Consider the following 17,468-nt stretch of genomic DNA (forward strand, 5'->3'; position numbering starts at 1 on the left):
CCAGGAAGACTTCCAGTATACAGCAGCAGATCATCACCTTGGCGGCAGGCTTGCTCTTCGGTATGGCGAGGTAGAGCCCTTTGATCCAGTAGCTCAGACGGTAAGTACCAGAACCTGGAGGTGAGTCTCCGGAGAGGAGAGGCACGCTTTCTGTGCATGGCATTCTGATATCGGTGTGAGTGTTGTCAGTATTGTCGCCATGATGAGGCGCCGGTCAAGGATTCTATGCTCCATTCTGCAACTCGCATCCCGAAGCTTTAGCGGTGGCCAGCGCTACATGCAGAGTCTGCCGTGCTGCATACATTCAATGCAGCGCCTTGGTATCATTAAAGAGCGCGAGACGAGATGGCGCTTGCTTGCTTCCATTGCGTCGCAAAATAATTAAGTCTCAAAAGCGCAGATGTGGGTACGCGTGTGGGCCATCTGTTTGTGCATGATACAAGAACTTCCATGGATTGTTGACTTCCTTCGTGAAGAGTGAAGATTTGGCTGAAGAGCGCGCACCTGTCCTAGCTGATACGACGTCTCATGCAATGATCAGCCATGGCTCAAGATTTGCTTTCATTGCCGCGACATTGATGCGTTAGGTTAATAAGGCACGGTGAAGAGTGGAATATCCATACGCCATGCGCTGTCAACGTGCACACCCTCCAGTTGGTGCTAACTGAGCCAGCTATCAACGAAGAATCCCCCTTCTTTCAAATCCGCATTCAGGACTGCACAAGGCATGATTGGAGGTTTGAATGGAGGTGGGACTGTAATTTGGACTGAATGTTCGCCGACACTAGCACCTGGATCGTGACAGTCAAGCCACTGTACGAATTCGATCTTGGATTTGAACCAATGGAGGCGATCATCGTCGAGGTCAGAAGCATCTTGCAATGGATACAACTTAGTGATGCTTTCGAAATTCCCTTTCATGATCGCCCATGTCTTCTCGGTAACCACAACGATCGTCTTTCTATCAGGACCGTTCTCTTGGTGGCAAAGCTCGACATATACACGGTCAAGGCTGAAGCGGCCGTGAGCTAGGTGTGGACCTCGGTCCTTGCAGAAGCACTGTAGATAGTAGACATGCATAACCCTACACCAAGTCAGCAGTGATCTGTGTATCGAGGAGACGAACCGACCTCTCCGGGGCACTTGTTGAATCCGCAACAAATTTCTTCATTGCTTTACTCAGGAGGGTATCCTCGCTGACACTGAGCTCGGTCCAGCAGCTTAGATTTTCTGAAGAAAGCAAGACCGAGCCAGACACCAGAACCAAATCCCATTTGCCAGTGGAGGACAAAAAATTGGCCATCGGCAGCTTATCTCGTGCGAGAACTGTGCCTCGAGATACTTCCCGCATTTTGACATGAAAGATATGTATCATGGATTCAGGTTTCTCATCGGACAAATGTGCGATCAGAGCAAGGCTCGCCGACACTTTGAGTAGCGCATCTTCAGCTAACAAGAATACATCATGTGTCTCGTCCGGAGAGTTCATCACACAAGACTTTTTCTCTTGCCCTCCGCAGTAAGCCATGAACCAACATTTGTCTTTGTCGTGGAGGTTCGAGAAGCGAGGGATCTGGTAGATGAGCAGCTTTTCAGGCGAGAGTAGACAACATTTCTCTCTGCGCGGCGTTAGTGAACGGAGACCGATAACATGCAATGAACATACTGTAAGTAATGCTTTCCAATCTGCTTGAATGGCTCCATAGTACAAGTCCTTTGGCGAAGAGTCGGAATGGTGCTGACGAGAGATGGCTTCAATCTTATACTCATGCCAAACCCGTGCCCAAACCCCTGATCCGATGCAGATCGGACGCAAATCCTTGAAGCTGGAGGTCTCCAAGCTTCAGGGCGTACATTAGCTGGAGCAGTCGAGCTCATCACGCATACGATGCGTGAAAGTGATATAGTAGACCTTGTGAATATGTACACATGTCATTTCGCTTCAGGACCTCCAAGGGTGTGGTGATGCCGCTTGCAAACTACGGGCTGATGTGCGATATCTGCACGACCTCGCGCGCCAGAGAAACAAACGGGCCCGACAACGACGCGCAACCGCACCAGAGACTCGAATAATCATTCTGTCGATGTGACGTTTACAGCTAGCCTGCATACGATACCGTTCTACTTCACAGAGTCAATTCGACACAGATGAGCTTGTTCAGAACCAACTCAACGAACAACCTCTGTCATTGATAGCACATGTACTTGTCACTGCGGACAAGCGAGACAATGAGAAACAAGCATCCGGCTGGTAACGAGACTTGGAGGAAGGAATTTGCAGCTCATCTCTGCCGACCAATCAACTAGCAAGTAAGCATCTGCGATGATTAATCTTTGTGTCCATGAGGATATGTTCACTGCAAGCCACGCCCTAGCGTCGCGTTACTACGCGTCTTAGGGAATTCGTCAGCTTCACGCGTTCGTAGCACTGAGCGTTTGATTCTTGGATAGCTATTTGACGTGGACGTCCTTGCCTTAACCCTGCGTAAGTGCAGGAAATGCGTTGTTACCGACACAAACGTGGCTGACGTACTGATATTTACTAGATGCGCCGTGCGATCATGCCAACACGGTCGTCTGCCTAAATCTTCCACGCAGCTTTCAACGTCTGTTGCGCAGATATTGACTGAAGATTCGCATCTCATGAGTCGTCGAGGCTGTACCAAGTGTTAAGTCACCGCAAAACCATGAGAGGCAGGAGTAAAGACATCTAAGGTTCGAGTCATGTCCAAAGTTCGTTGCAAGAGCCATACTGATTAGGACTGAAGAACGTCAATCTAGATTGGCGGAGGGAAAGAAGACGAGAGTTTTGATTGGAGCAGACATATTGCATGGCTGAAGGTTTTTTTGTATGTAACCCGTTCAAATGTCCTCGTTATTGCCCGACAACGACAAGCCGTCCAGGCCCATTACTTTGAGATTTGCCGATCTCTCAAACGCAGTTCCATGCCTAATTGCTGAAGCGAGAAGTCGGTCTCTGTGAAAGATCAGCATCAGCAATATCGAGGTTTGAGATAGGTGATGTACATTAGGTGGTAGCGAATTCTTGCAAGAGAGTTCCTTGTCTCGGGGCTCGGTAGCGGAGAGCGTGGGCGCATGATCTCTAGCAGGGAAAGCATCTTCATGCTTTGGACCAGGAAGACAGCAGAAAATGAGTGATAAGTAACGAGTGAGTCCCATGGCGCCAGTTTACATACGATGAGTCTATGTTTGCAAAAGCACAGGGGAGCTTTATTAAGGTCTTTCCACGTGATGTCCCTCAAATCTTGCATGAAACTGCATGGATCCTGATGTGCTGGGGAGGTCATGTCGTTGACACTAATCCTTTGGTTGAATTGGCTGTACTGCCTGTAACTCGGTGCATGCAGATCTGCACGTGTCATTCGCAAGACGATCATGGTCACGATTGCCGCAGTGAAGACAACGCTCACACGAGCAAGGAACGTTCACTGGGCTGGACTAGCCATCCAAGATACTAGTGCACTGGACTAAGAGTCTCACTCAGGTTTGTGTGTTGGAGTCAAGACATCTTTGATGATTTGCGAAATCGGTCTTCCTGGATTATGAGTATCCGCGCTGTAGTAAGAAGTGGTCTCGGTATCATAATGTACGCAAAGGGACTGATGGGTGAACCATGCACAGCATGAAGTCACAACTCTGGTCAGTACTGCAACATTCCATTCAAGCGAACAGCCTAATCAGATGTGGAAGTAAGGAGTTTTTCTTCAAGTGAAGTAAGGATATCTCACTTGTCTGTGGTCTAGGCTCCACGTACTTCTGCTGCTAGCAAGAGCGAAAATCATGACAAGGCGGGAAACGCACCAATGACTGAGAAAAAATTCATGGCTTCGCTAAAATGGAAGATCAGTCGGGGTTCGGAAGATAACTACTTGTTAGGTGTACTCGGCTTTGTGAAATCCCGTCACGGGGTTCTTTTTGCATTCTCTTATGACGACTGCCTTCACAGCTCCTTGGCCGGCAGGGAAGAACATCCAGCCCACTGTTTCAGATTGGGGGAAACATCGACTTTGGGGAACAAGGTCTGAAGTCATGCTGCGATCCTCGGAGCTCACAGTCTCGACCCACTTCTTATCTCCCCCTTCCAAGGACGTCGCGATTGGTATCAGAGCCACAGTCGACTCGGTTCTCATAACTTCCAACAGCTCGGAGGCAAGCGGTAGTGGTATGTCTGGCTGCGGCTGGGTGCCATACTCATACGGCGTGAGATGATCACCGCTCGTGTAGTGCCATGAATGAGGATAAACCTTGCTGGTGGGGTTCCATTCGACAGGTCTACAGATATCTCTTGGTCCATTCGTCTCATGGACCATCAACTCCTTCGGCTTGAGCTCGTGGTGGCGATGTTTGCGGCAGATGCCCCAATTCCGATGCTCCTTGGCCCTGATCAAGATCGCGCCGACCTTCAAGAGTAGATCGTCACTCAAAAAATCAGCATGTTCGAGAAGAGGAACAGCATTATGGACCTGGTGGGGCGCAAAAATTCCCGAGGTCATTGGGGATCGTTGCCTAGACTCGTGAGAGACGTGGGACTGTCCGAAAGACGGAGAGAGAAAGGATAGAGGTGCAAGTGAAAGTCGCACTCCACCCTTTACCCGCCGGCCCCACCCGAACTTTCCGTAAACGTCTTGGCGAATCAAAAACTGCCACGAAGCGGCTGTTTTTATAGATCATCGTCGTCTTCGCATGGACGAAAGGACCAAATTTTGTCTGCCGCAGATCTTGTTTCGTCGCCGGACATCATGAACGTGTCGTCGATCTCTACATCTTCTTCTCCCAACCGGATAGACAGCTGTCTTACGAAAGAGGAAGTGCAACATGCTTTGGACGTGTTTTGTGAGACTGACTGTGAGGATCTTTACAAGAGTGTACGTCCAGATGGAATGAAAATGGAACAACATGTGCTAAAAAGTGTTAGGAAAACTACAAGTTCGCATTCTTGGTCCTGAAAAGTAACGGAAACGTAGCTAAGCGGATTGTTGAAAAGTGGCTCGACGTAATACACGACAAGTTTCCGAGTAAAGACCTGCCCGACCTTTGCTAAACCCCACATAGCATGATGGAAACATCTCTACGGCATATCTCAGTATCGATCTCGAGCCTCCAAGTGACCTGAGCAAAGCTCTTTACGACTGGGCGGTCATCAAGATTCCTGAGACACCAGATACCTTGTCGTTCATCAAGAAGGGTTTGACGGGAATGGCACAGCCGATGGTTTTCATTCCCTTGCAGGATTGGAATTCTGAAAATGGGTGCCCCTGGAAGGATGATGAGGTCAAGGCGGGCGAGGGAGTCGTGATTTCGGGCTCTGAATCAATCCAGTTTCCAGGCTCGGGGTTCTGCATACTAATCGTAATTCGTCTGCAGCCTTCGGGGCCTGGCCATGCTATCACACTCTAGACAAGCATGAAAGGATTTATGTGGTTGCCGTCGTCGTCGACGTAACATGGTGATCCCACTAGTGTCGGGTCGAGCGAAGCGGCCATCATGCCATCCCTGTCAAGAGAGGTACTAGGGTGTTGATGCAATACCGAGAATACTGGTTGGGTCTGCGCCGTTGGACTCAATGCTGTACGGTGTAGGTCACTAAATCCTATAAGGTCCACGCTCCCGTCGCCTGCTGCCTGGGATGGCTGTACCTGAGACATCGAATCCGATCCAGACACAGACACGTCGTTCGGAGAAGGGGCTGTGGTTCCATGTGGTCTTTGGAACGGATAAGACTCTCGAGTGTCAGGGGATGGTTGTGTTGATACTGGTGGTCCTCGAATAAGTAGATGAGAGCTTTCTGAATGCATGGTCTCAATTTCTGGAAGACATCAGCGATCCCATCCATCAGGTGGGAAGTGCCTCGAACCTCTTTTCAGCCTGCCTAGTAGTGTTTGTGCGAGTGTTTCAAACTGCTCTAGATAGGGAAAGACGGCGGCTGACTGCTTCATCTTCGAAACTCTTGTGCGAATCTCGTTCGTAGATTTACGCAACCTTAATGAATCAGCTTTGCAGCAAGAAACGATGTCAAATGTTTTTACCATGATGGAGGCACCAGTAACAGTATACTTGTAGCATTCCCTGCAGCACGAACAAATTCTGCTGCTCCACTTCCATGTCTCCTCAACTTCGTCAGGTTCTCGCTGCTATTCCCGAGATGCTTCCCGGCCCACAGGCTGTTGGCAGCATAGGCTAGAAGTTTGTTGAAGATCTGATGTTGAAGTATTTTTACCTGCACTTGCACAAAAGTGTTCGCAAGTGTGGATTCAACTGCTTCAGAGGAGTGACTTGCGATTGTCCAGCCACTTGGCTTCGAGCCAAGGAGAGCGGTGAAGATACAGGTAGATTCGATCCACGACCTCTGGTGTGACAAGATAGTCACCACCATGCTCGAGATGTATTGCACCGTCTTCTGCGGCAGCCCGCTATGCATAGATCTCTCTGACTCTTGTGACCCGTTCATGTCTTCTGTCGAACATATAGATGTTTTTGGGATTACGAGCGATGTATCCTGCTGACTGATCTCTTCCTCGGTACGAGATGATTGATCTATGCCAAAGTCTCCTAACGGGTGACGCACAATGGTTTGCCCTGGACGCGTGACTGTTTTACCTGTCTTGGTCGCGCCTCGAGGTACCGAAACGACTGCCGGTACAATGATAGAAGATGTTCTAGGTCTTTTTGCAGAGGAAGTCTGGTTGGCCATAACTTTAACCCGCCTTGCTCTGACGGGTTGTCGACTCTGTCGCAGCTGGAGCCGCCTGTGCTCTGTGAAGCAGGCCGCCTCATCCAGAAGGCATATCTGTGGTTGTGTCAAAATAGAAACAGCAGTCTCCAGACGCTCTTTGCATACCTCATCGTTTGTCAATGAGTCGTAGTCTCTTTTCCTCAAGCGTGTACAGAGGCAGACCATGACGAGTTGATTTGATGGGCGTCGAGAGTCGAGACGCGACGTGAAACGCATGCTGGAGACTGTCTTAATGCTGCAGGACTGCAAGCGCTGCCAAGAATGGACTTCGATGTCCATTCTTGGCACGTCAACCGCAAGTGCTTAACATAGTCACAGATGATGTTGTCGGGGAGCCAGTCTTACTTGTCTCCTACCTTCACGGGTACCGATCTGCTTGTGTGCACGCTACCAGTCATTATCGAACACCGCATCATTATGAGCAAATTCGAAGACGTTTTGTGGTCTGCGTTATCCTACGAGCATACAGGATTCTGCTTCGACAATGATCGTGAGGAAGACGTGCACGACCAGCGCTAGTATCAGGAAGTTGTCGAAGAATATGGCATTTTGAACGCAACTAGCATCACCGCGAGGGCAACGAGCTTCTAGGAAATCGTGTAGCGAGAGCGAAAAACGCATCGAATAATCTGCGAGCTTAGAGGAAGACAGATTCTCTGAAACGCCATCATTTCTGTGATTCATAATGCATATTCGAAACAAAAGAAGCTTGTGAACCATATGTTGGACTATATCAATTGTTGGCTATGTCACATTGATCTTTGAGACAACAGTGCACACTATCTTCCAATGTAGCTGTCTGGAATGTGTTTACAGACGCTGATCGTTTTGCCAGTTTCTGGGTTTTGCGAGCCGTACATTGGCGTTCCCGAGCTCTGGCGAAGCGAACAGGCTTGATGCGGCCGACGATAGCTAAATCAAGATTTGAGAAGGGCAAGTCTAGCCGCACAGACTGCTTAGGGTCGCCTGCGGCTGGATGATGGATCCTCGTCAAGATCGTAAATGGATGGTACCAGGATATGTCCTAAGAACTTCGTCATAATTTCATCGAGACGATACACAAGTCCTGAAGCATATGTTGCATGGTCTCCGCGCATTGCTAGCTTGATCCACTGACACGCGTGGATATGACGTTTCACGCGTAACTGGCCAGTGAAAGGCGCAACTGCAATGGGGCCCCGGGCCGGAGATCCAATGTCAAGTCCTTCTGCGGAGTGTTTTGGTTATTTCCCCCCACATATCTGGTGTGAGAACCCCTCGTTTTCCACTATCTGCCCCTTGTTTAATGTAGCCGCATATGACAGCTCTTTCGTCTACACAAACAGTGACCGAGACTTTGTATATCATTTGAATGGATTATAGCCCTTTTCCAATCAATCTACCCGTGGAAAAAACTCCCGCAGCTGTTATCACGCCGAACAGAGAACAGCTGCATCAGATATACTCAGTGGCCAACAAGCACTTTGATGTAGTTTTCGACGACAAGACTGCTCCCCACCAAACCACACTAACATCTGCTTCGATGACGAGATTATCAACCACCCAGAGAGCAGATCGAGCACCGCTTTCCACATGGACACCGTACACTCTTGATCGCTCGAAACAGAGGAGTACCGTTCTTAGTCGAACCCCACCTCTCCACGTCCAAGTACAAAGTATCATGGACCCGAGCACTCAGACTAGAAGCGAAATTCGCTCAGACGGAAACACAGCTAGTCATCCATCGGTACCATGGCGCAGGAGAAAGATCGAGATCTGCAGAACGCATCGCAGAAAAGCCATGACTAGGCGGATCAGCTCGACCCCACTACCAGCGGCAATTCGACTCCAGCAGCAGCAAACATCGTTCCCGCTCAACAGATCGGTCGACCAACCTCGTTTGGTGGCCAGAACTCTCCAACAATAGATGGAGTGATCTTCAAGATCGAGGTCAGAAAGCAAGCTAGGACGGAATCGCGAGACTTGCCCGAGCTAGTTGGGGCTATAGAGCTCGGTTTCCACGAACATGTACCGGGAAGATGCATACAACGATATAAGCTGTGGTTTGAGGCTGAAGACTTGTCAGGGTCTACGTGATCCTCGATGAACCCAATGTTTTTGTTCGACGACAACCATGAGGAAAAGATGGCGATTCTGGACCTGTTCTGGGAAGAGCTTAGAGTATGTGGTAATCAAGACGCTTCTAGGATCACTGTGAAGGTCTTGATCTCTGAGAATTCAAGTAACAAGAGCACAGAATAGATTGGACGGGCTTGCGTGTCTGTAGTAAAATAGTAGAACCAGGATATCATCATTTCCTTGACCCACGCTACATCCCTGAATTCAACAATTGGCCAGAAGCGTTTCTGTCTCACTCTCTCACTTCAAAGTTCTTGCTTTCCCTGTACGGGTAACTCGACTCGATACAAAAGGTGTGATCTATATCGCTCCAGCACTGGGCCAAAATTCGAGACGCTCCACAGAAGGCGCGGTGTGCCGCAGAAACGTGACACTGGAACAACGATCGACACCGTAGTCGGACGAAATTTCGATGATCATCTGATTAGCACGACGGTCAAGGCATCTTTACAGTGGCGAACGAAAAGCTGTTTGTGAAGAGCTTTGTACACATACCGGGTCCAAGTTTGAGCCTGATGTGGGATGGTATTATGAGTGGACACAATGTCACTTACGACTTTCGCTGAGCATCTACAAAGACTACCCATCGAGTTTACCTAGACGACCATTCGTATAAACTCGAGTCAGACCATGATCGATAGACTGGGTTCAAGATCGAAGATCCCTGTGGTTGACTCTACATTTCGCTCTCGACGGACTCAACCAAGTATCATCGACTCGCAAACAGCCGACGCAAGTCTTCACCTGACCGAAATCAAGTTATGACCAGGCTCGTAGGCACTTATTACACTTCACAAAGATGTTGTTTCTTCCTGACATATTCTCTTGTAGATGGTCAGCTGCTACCAAACATGGCAAAGGATGTGCTTAATTTACGCCTTTCGCGATATTCCCGGTAGATTTCGTTCCAAATGCGACGCTCAGAGCAGTCTCGTTCTCCTGACTCAGCGCCGTCGCAGTCCGATTGTAGTTCCAGTCTCTTCACTTCCGAGTTTGGGAGCCACGATTTAGGATATGGCCAGTCAAAAAAGTGTACATACTTGGCCTCTGCCAAGATCTTTTTTGCATCCCATTTTTCCACCGTCGACCCTAGATGCCTATGGTGATCCTTCTTGCGAAATTCGCCCGTAAGAAGGTCATAAGTTCTATGAGGAATGATGACGCAGTCTCGGGCATAGAGATCGTTGACGATTTCCATGTCGAAGTCAGACTCCTGTCGACGTCTGAAAGCTCGGAGAATACGCTCAAACTGGTATTCAGAGGGCTCTATCACTGCAATCTGATATGAGAGACCTTCTTCTAGCCAGTATGCACGGGGCATAGCGATAGGGACACGAGGAAAAAAACCAGGTCATCCATATGCTAGGAGGTGTCAGCCTGAGCGGAAGAACAGCTTCTTGTACCTCCGAACATACTCCAAAAACGTTAGCGTCCGAGTCGAGACTTATGATTCTCTCATATTGCGTCTGATTGAAATCGAGAAGCTTGGTGAAGCTGTCCGCTCAGGTGTGTTCTCCCTCGAATTTGACCTGGATGGGAGCTAGCTTCACACCATACTCTTGTCTTGCTTTCCGCAACCAATGTCCTACTATAGAGCTCCAATCCAAGTTCCAGTGCTGAGGACATATCAACAGGAAGTCCGCCTGACTTCCAGACAGACTGAGTGATTCGAAGATCATAAGGGAATTGCACAAGTAGTCTCGGTCTGCAACATATTGGCAGTATGCGAACCTAGCAAGGAATGGAAATTCCAGACTCATCTTCGAACAAAGTCCCAAACGCGGACAGTATCGTAGAGCCAGCAAGCGGGTTGACGTCTTCACGTCTCGCTGCCAGAAAAAGTGTGAGTTTTTGATCAATGCTATGGTAGCCGGGATGGAGCCGATAAGCATGAAAGATAGTTGTGTCGTCCTCATCATATTCGCAGGTCGAGTGTAACTTCCACGGGTCACGGCATACGATTGCTTCGGCCTCTCTTGGACTTGATCAGCGATCGAGACTGCTAGACTGATGATCAACAAAGTGTGGGTGTTGGAGGGTACACACGAAGTGTGAGAAAATGCCGGATCTCAATCACACTTCCCTCAGAGGTGGAAGCACTTGGTAGAATACAGATAGTGGGAGATCTGGCCAGGAAACAGATCGTAAGCTCGTTGCTCTTCTGCGGATCTGCTGCTCAACGTGGCAAACCCTTCTTTCATCTCGCTTGGTGATGATCCTGCATATCGTAAATATCCTATAGTATGCTGCTTCATGCTGCGTCATTCCCCATCCCTCTGCAACAAATTCAACACCGCTGAGACGACTGCCGCACTCTGGAGCCAGATCTGTCACGCATCGGACAATTGAACCGAGATCTCCTGCTACCCTTCCGCTTGCCAGTGTGTTGAGTCGTGTTAACCCTGAGGTACGTTCAATTCGCTATCAATCAAGAGGGGAAGTGCTGTACAGTGGTTCGATTCCAGATCGGGCAAAAGCATGCGCGGTTGGTAATGAATCGGTGTTTTAAATTCCTAGCGTTATTCATGTTTTGTTTTGTTTCGTTTCGCTCGTCTCGCCAGGAACGGCACGTGCTCACTCCGGTGTTGCAGACAAGGATCATGGTTGACAGGTTTTCACCCCCGAACGTACAGCTCTGATGTGCGTTGCTGACCAGCCGGAACGGGATTAGCTCATCGCATCTGTGCGTCAACGGAACGTCGGTGCCGAAGGTCAAAGTTCCCCCACCAATGAGGAATCTGGTTCACTACCGACGCGCCATAGGTTTGCGGCACGCAAACGATGGCGTGAACAGGTTACCTAGCCCATGCACTAATCGCCAGACCCATCGCGAAGCTCCACTCACTTCATCAAGTCTTCATTTGAGGCTCGCCTGTACGGCGATATCATCCTATATTCTTCTAAGCGCGATGCAAATCATATCTCGCAGCCCGTACGAGGGCTATCCTCGACTGACCGTTCGCAATAAAGGCCGAATGCTCTTTCGAATCACGAGCCGTGTATATAGGCCAATGGCGCCGCTCCATATACAGATCGTCTTTGTACCTTCGAATTGTGATTTGATTCTGGAAAATGGGCGCCACTTTGCCTCAAGATACGGTTGCCGAATCTGCTAGCACGGCAGCGTTCTATGTGCAAGACGGCCTTGATCACAAACGTCCATCAGCGAATCCCCTCGACCTGTCTCAAATCGAGCAATCGAATCCGCGTGGCTATTACTCTCCACTGTGTTTCTTCAAATCGCTTCCTGGCGTTGATCCTGAGCATGTTTTTCATCACCTTCGCACAAGCCTGGAGCCGACCCGCCAGGCCATCCCGTCCCTCGCGTGTGAGATTGTGCCTTTCGACGATGGCAAAAAACCGACCGGCAAGATTGCTCTCAGTCCTGGATCTTTTGGGGACTTGATAAGGAAGGATCTTCGTGGGACTGGTCTAGTTTATGACGAATTACGAAAGCAGAATTTTCCCCAGTCGAGACTCAATCCTACGGACCTTTGTCATCGCGGTGTTTTTCCGGTGGTGGGCAAGCAGCAACCGGTCTTTGTCCCTCAGCTGAACATCATCGACGGTGGTTTCATTCTGGCCGCCCAATGTCATCACTCGATCTTTGATGCTCAGGGCCTGACCGAGGTGTTACGGGTGTGGGCTCAGAATTGTCGTCACTCGCAAGATGATAGCATTCCCAAGTGCGACTCTCTGCCCATCGAAACGTTCGACCGGACCGCCCACATCGCTTCTCATAAGCCGACCGCTAAAATGGGCCGGCCAGAACACCATCCTGAACTCATCATCAGTCCCGAACCCATTACTTTCGGAGAAACAGCGATGAAAGAAACGCATGAATCTCGGGTCTACCTATTGTCTCCCGAAGCTTTGGTCCAGCTGAAGGAAGACTACGTTATGGTGCACCCTGGACGCGATGAAGCTGTGATGCGCAGCTTGTCGACCAACGATATGGTCACTGCATTGCTTTGGTACGCGGTATATCGGGCGCAAAATGATCCCGAAAGGTTTCCGGACGCAACCAAACTCTCTTATCATATCGTCAACGTCGATCTGAGACTTCGTTCTACACCAGCTCTATCACGGCGTTACCCTGGCTGTCCCATGAGTTACGCTCGTGCGGCAATCCCCATCAGGGATCTTCGCGAACCCTCGAGCATCGGCTCTCTTGCCATTGAGGTCAGGAAAGCGGTTGATGAGAGAACGCCAGAGTACGTCAAGTCGCTCGTCACGCTCCTTGACACCATTCCTGGATATGATCACGTTGTGTCGGCTTCATACCCGAATCTGATGGGCAGCGACTGCCTTACAAGCACGTGGTACAAATTGGATATCTACGACCTTGATTTTGGCCCTGCAATCGGAAAAATCGAACGAGTCAGGTTCTCCAAGAGGGGTCTTTTCAATGGACTCAGTATGATTTATCCGAAGGTCACCAAAGGGGAGGGACAGGGTATGGAAGTCGCGGTTGGTTTGGATCAGTGCAACTTTGAGAAGCTGCAAAAGGATCCAGTCTGGTGCAGGTATGCAAAACCGACAGATCCCGGGTGTGACAGTATATAGGCGAGAGCGAGAGGCTCGATGTATGGGTATCGAGGTTAGCTTCCCGAAATCAGACCAAGCGCCCGAGTTTATGTGCCAAGCTCTTGATCAAAGCACGATTAGAAGACTCTGTGTATAGACTATCCGGCTGTTAGAAATACGCTATTGAACGTGCCGCACAGAAAGATGATTTCGAGAGACATTCGCTGCTGATCACAATCTTCCTGCGGCTCAACATAGGAGATAGCGGCACCATAATTGGCGTATGTCGTGCAATATACTTGTCGTAGTTCTTTATGTATGGAGTAAATTGGCCAAACGCTGGCGGTAGATCGCTGTCGATACCGATCCACTTCTGACGATTCTTTTCAAGCCGTAATTTTTACTCACGGTCAGCCCTGGGTCTCGGGTATCGTTGGATACACTGTTTCCGAATACGGCCCTAGGTTTCTTGCGTGCGTCACCATGTTCTGCATACATCATTCACGTACAAGCAAATGATCCTGCTTGGCTCCTCTGTCAAAACCAGGTAAAATTGAGCCGGAGACCCGCTCTGGACTTGTTGAGTCAAGATATAGTACCAGCCAGACCCCCTAGCGATGGGGGAAATGCCGCATAAGCCCTCACATATCTCCCTGCACTATCTTCTTTCCTTTTCCACCAGCTTTGCGATGCCCTGACCTACGAACAACCACATACACTTGGCAACAGTGTACATTTCCTCAAAGTCCTCTGTGTCCTCGAAACAAACATCTATACCACCTCAGTCTGAGGCAAGTATACTGACCTGCAATGGCCCGATCAGTGACAGAGCTTTATGGAAGCCCTCCGCCTGGTATAGATCTTCAGGCCAATCAGGAGGTCCTGGATGACTCGGTTGTAGCAGTGCTCGCTACCATCGCGACATTAGCTGTCGCTTTCCGTATCATTGTCAAGAAGAGACAGCGTGTTGGGCTGGACGGCGACGATTGGTTCATTCTGATGGCTCTGGTACGATCGACGAAAGTCAAACGCGAGGGCTCAACATTCTGACGAATAACGTGTGAAAGCTTGGGGAGTATGGCACAGCCGCCTGTACGCTCACCAGTAACTATTTCGGAGCAGGAAAGCATGTCTGGGCCACCAGCACACCCTCACTACGCAAAATGTCAATCGTAAGTCGCAAGCGGATTCCAAGACCTGGGACTGACGGTCGATACCATGTCTTCAGGCATTGTTTATTTATCCATGGATCTACGTTGTCGCAACGGTCGGCCTCAAACTATCATTCTGTTGGACTTACATGCGCATATTCTCGTTGAGCTCGGTGCGCGGCACAATAAGGTGCCGCACGTGGATCGACCGGAGCCTGGTTGCCTGCGCGCTTGCCTCTTGCATGTATGCCCTATCTGTGTGGTTGCCGATGACGGTGGCCTGTCGACCATTGCACCACTTCTGGGATCAATATACTGGTGCGAGCAATGGTAGCTGCATGGATTACCTGTCAATGTGGATATTTACGGGTATCTGTAGCGCAGCCCTTGATCTGATCATCCTGCTTCTACCAATCCCATGGATTTGGTCCCTACAGATGTCTTGGACGAAGAAGCTCAGCGTCATGGGTATCTTAGCCTTGGGTACACTGTAAGTACATGCCATCTCTGGATACCATACTGGTTGTATACTAAAATTATGTCGAAAGTGTAGTAATCGCGGCAATCATCCGATTGATCTACATGTCTCGTATGATGCATGAAATCGACATCACGTGGGCTTTGGGACCTGCCCAGATCTGGACCTCACTCGAGCCATCACTAGGCATTGTGTCTTCATGCTTGATCATCACTTTCCGTCCCATCATGAGCGGTATCCGTAGCATGTTTCGACTCAAGGATAGCAGTAAAGCAAACAAGCTGCCCAGTCACACTGAACAAGGGTATGGCAGAGGGGCTTCCCACAAGGTTCCACGTTTCAGAGGACCGCACGAAGAAGGGTATGATGAAGAAGAACTGGAAGAACTGGGGCTTTGTGACGTGGGGGGGGAACACGCTGCGTCGGTCACAACAGAGGCGCCACAGCAGGGTGACCAGAAGGTCTCGCCGCAAGGACGGCGAAACTTCTCGCGAAAGGGTCCACTGGATTGTAGGATTCGAGTTGAGACAAGCGTTATTGTTGAACAGGCACCTGGTGACGAGATTTCCGTGGCGCACTCACGACCGACAAACTACACTACTCGATGGTAGGTATTCGCACCGGCAATTACCACCATGTTCAACACACCACTACAACTACAGGACGAGGTACATAGTGGATCCGGCTTTTGGTGGTGTAACAGAGCCGCAGCAAGAACCTCAGCACCATATGAGATGAGACCGCGCCACCGACTGTGTCATGGCTCGGACTGATGAATGGCCCTCACGATCAGTGATTGTGTTGTATCACGAACATGGCGTCTCACTACGAGCTATCAGCCGCAGCAGATATCCGGGTGCGTCATCTTGTGACACCTAAGTAGCTTAGATGCTTCAGATGTACGATGGTCCCTCCTTAAAGAACATGTACACAATCGTGTATCGTCTCGTCCCTGTCACAAAAGCTTTTACCGCACTTTCAAACCGACATGGAATTGAAGGAGGATTTGACTCAGATGACTAGAGTGTAGAGCAACAGCAAAAGAACGCATGACGTGCCTGCTACTTTGAGAATCAATGGTCCTTACTTGAATTCCTCACGCTGGTCTGCACTGCCTCAAGATATGCGGGTCACAAGCCTTAACATAGTCTCGTTCATCGACGAGCCTGTCTCAAGACTTAGCTTGACGCCTGCGTAGCTCGCAGCTTCCGATCGTGACATAGTACAGTTGGGCGAAAGCGAAGAATCCTTGCTCAGTACAGATGTGGCCCGTCGTGATTGCGACGACAGCTAATCTACATAATGTAGCTTCTCCCAGGAACCTCAAATGTGTAAGGCCTGTCACTCTTCTTTAGCAAAAACTGAATAATCAGTCAGCCCTGGATGCTGATCGTTTGTTCCACCCTGCAGATTGACATCGTTGAGTGCAATGGTTGCTTCCCAAGAGGTTCGATACGTTGGGAGACATCTGAGCTGCGTAAGTGGTATCACATCATACTGGCGAGAACGGGCACTCCATTAACAGTATAGTCTATCACGAAACCAGCGCGGGCAACTATGTTTATATCCCCTCTAGTCATTGTGCGTATTCAGACAAGAACCAGTATCGGGAGTCGACTTGGACACATTGGAGAGCACGATCTTGTTCTAGGGAGCTGATGAAACAGAACTGGGTGGCCTTCGAGTCCTCCAGAATTTGACACGCGTTCACAAGGTACAATGGGGGTGATTTCCATCGACTTTGCTTCAAATATCTCCAAAGCGTACACATGGGGGCCACAGTGCTGGAATGATGGATAAGGTTCGTACTTAGTACCACAGAGATGAGTAATAATTACGACTTGTTAGACAAGAGACTTGATATCACTAGGACCAATCTGAGCCCTGGCATGCAGGTACGGCTGACTTTTGCAAGCGTCAGACTCTGAGCGGCAAACGTCTCAATGCCCTCGTCAAGCTTCTGCATGAAGTTTCCCACGCTTGACACGTAGTCGTTCTACAACTGCTGGACGCCCTCTGCATCGACTGTCTGGCTTTATGACTGTGGAGAATTGTCGTAGTCAGGTAAGAATGAACGATCAACACATAAGGAACACAAAGTGACCACATCTCTTTGGCATTTCTGCAGACTAACGAGCCATGAACCTGAATCAGCGCACGACTGTCCTCCCGAATCGCGTGTGACCTTGAACTGCTGCCGGCATCACCGACGCTTTTTTTGTGATCGCCAGGGGAACACCCTCCCACAACACTGGACAACGCCAATGTGTGCAACTAGTAATCCTGGCATCCGAAAAGGTAGGATTTCGATAGATGCAATCTACTATCAGGTTCATCATGATGACTTCCTGCATATCGCCCCTGGCAAGCGAGTTTCAAGCAGCACAATCTTCGCTCTGTTCGCCGGTGGGAACACGCTATATGCAGCGGATCCCTCCTG

The 17,468-nt window shown here is 49.6% G+C and overlaps 8 protein-coding genes across 8 annotated transcripts; 3 read left to right on the plus strand and 5 right to left on the minus strand.

Moving 5' to 3' along the window:
• Nucleotides 1-660: 660 nt before the first annotated feature.
• On the minus strand, nucleotides 661-1,704 carry M437DRAFT_70687 (uncharacterized protein; the record flags this gene model as incomplete). Its single annotated transcript, XM_041025538.1, has 3 exons — nucleotides 661-1,084; nucleotides 1,131-1,619; nucleotides 1,667-1,704. The coding sequence occupies 3 exons, from the start codon at nucleotides 1,702-1,704 to the stop codon at nucleotides 661-663; spliced, it is 951 nt and encodes a 316-aa protein (XP_040874598.1).
• Nucleotides 1,705-2,950: 1,246 nt separating this feature from the next.
• Nucleotides 2,951-3,180, minus strand: M437DRAFT_89320 (uncharacterized protein; the record flags this gene model as incomplete). The annotated part of the gene is made up of 2 exons (XM_041029028.1): nucleotides 2,951-2,977; nucleotides 3,028-3,180. 2 exons carry the CDS (start codon nucleotides 3,178-3,180, stop codon nucleotides 2,951-2,953), a joined length of 180 nt encoding a protein of 59 aa, XP_040874599.1.
• A 713-nt stretch (nucleotides 3,181-3,893) lies between these two features.
• M437DRAFT_70688 (uncharacterized protein) lies at nucleotides 3,894-4,514 on the minus strand (the record flags this gene model as incomplete). Its single annotated transcript, XM_041025539.1, has 1 exon — nucleotides 3,894-4,514. The coding sequence occupies one exon, from the start codon at nucleotides 4,512-4,514 to the stop codon at nucleotides 3,894-3,896; it is 621 nt and encodes a 206-aa protein (XP_040874600.1).
• A 246-nt stretch (nucleotides 4,515-4,760) lies between these two features.
• M437DRAFT_89321 (uncharacterized protein) lies at nucleotides 4,761-5,418 on the plus strand (the record flags this gene model as incomplete). The annotated part of the gene is made up of 3 exons (XM_041029029.1): nucleotides 4,761-4,886; nucleotides 4,937-5,014; nucleotides 5,074-5,418. The coding sequence occupies 3 exons, from the start codon at nucleotides 4,761-4,763 to the stop codon at nucleotides 5,416-5,418; spliced, it is 549 nt and encodes a 182-aa protein (XP_040874601.1).
• Nucleotides 5,415-6,919, minus strand: M437DRAFT_70689 (uncharacterized protein; the record flags this gene model as incomplete). Its single annotated transcript, XM_041025540.1, has 4 exons — nucleotides 5,415-5,827; nucleotides 5,876-6,000; nucleotides 6,048-6,808; nucleotides 6,860-6,919. The coding sequence occupies 4 exons, from the start codon at nucleotides 6,917-6,919 to the stop codon at nucleotides 5,415-5,417; spliced, it is 1,359 nt and encodes a 452-aa protein (XP_040874602.1).
• A 1,896-nt stretch (nucleotides 6,920-8,815) lies between these two features.
• On the minus strand, nucleotides 8,816-11,352 carry M437DRAFT_79573 (nucleotide-diphospho-sugar transferase; the record flags this gene model as incomplete). Its single annotated transcript, XM_041027204.1, has 5 exons — nucleotides 8,816-8,898; nucleotides 9,749-10,165; nucleotides 10,284-10,356; nucleotides 10,402-10,632; nucleotides 11,284-11,352. 5 exons carry the CDS (start codon nucleotides 11,350-11,352, stop codon nucleotides 8,816-8,818), a joined length of 873 nt encoding a protein of 290 aa, XP_040874603.1.
• A 700-nt stretch (nucleotides 11,353-12,052) lies between these two features.
• M437DRAFT_11739 (uncharacterized protein) lies at nucleotides 12,053-13,405 on the plus strand (the record flags this gene model as incomplete). The annotated part of the gene is made up of 1 exon (XM_041018626.1): nucleotides 12,053-13,405. A coding segment is annotated over one exon (1,353 nt), but the record flags the coding sequence as incomplete, so codon positions are not given.
• Nucleotides 13,406-14,221: 816 nt separating this feature from the next.
• M437DRAFT_30765 (uncharacterized protein) lies at nucleotides 14,222-15,234 on the plus strand (the record flags this gene model as incomplete). The annotated part of the gene is made up of 4 exons (XM_041019193.1): nucleotides 14,222-14,407; nucleotides 14,467-14,571; nucleotides 14,628-15,040; nucleotides 15,099-15,234. Coding segments are annotated over 4 exons (840 nt in total), but the record flags the coding sequence as incomplete, so codon positions are not given.
• Nucleotides 15,235-17,468: the final 2,234 nt, after the last annotated feature.

Source organism: Aureobasidium melanogenum, assembly GCF_000721775.1.
Source record: "Aureobasidium melanogenum CBS 110374 unplaced genomic scaffold scaffold_65, whole genome shotgun sequence".
Lineage (NCBI taxonomy): Eukaryota > Fungi > Ascomycota > Dothideomycetes > Dothideales > Saccotheciaceae > Aureobasidium > Aureobasidium melanogenum.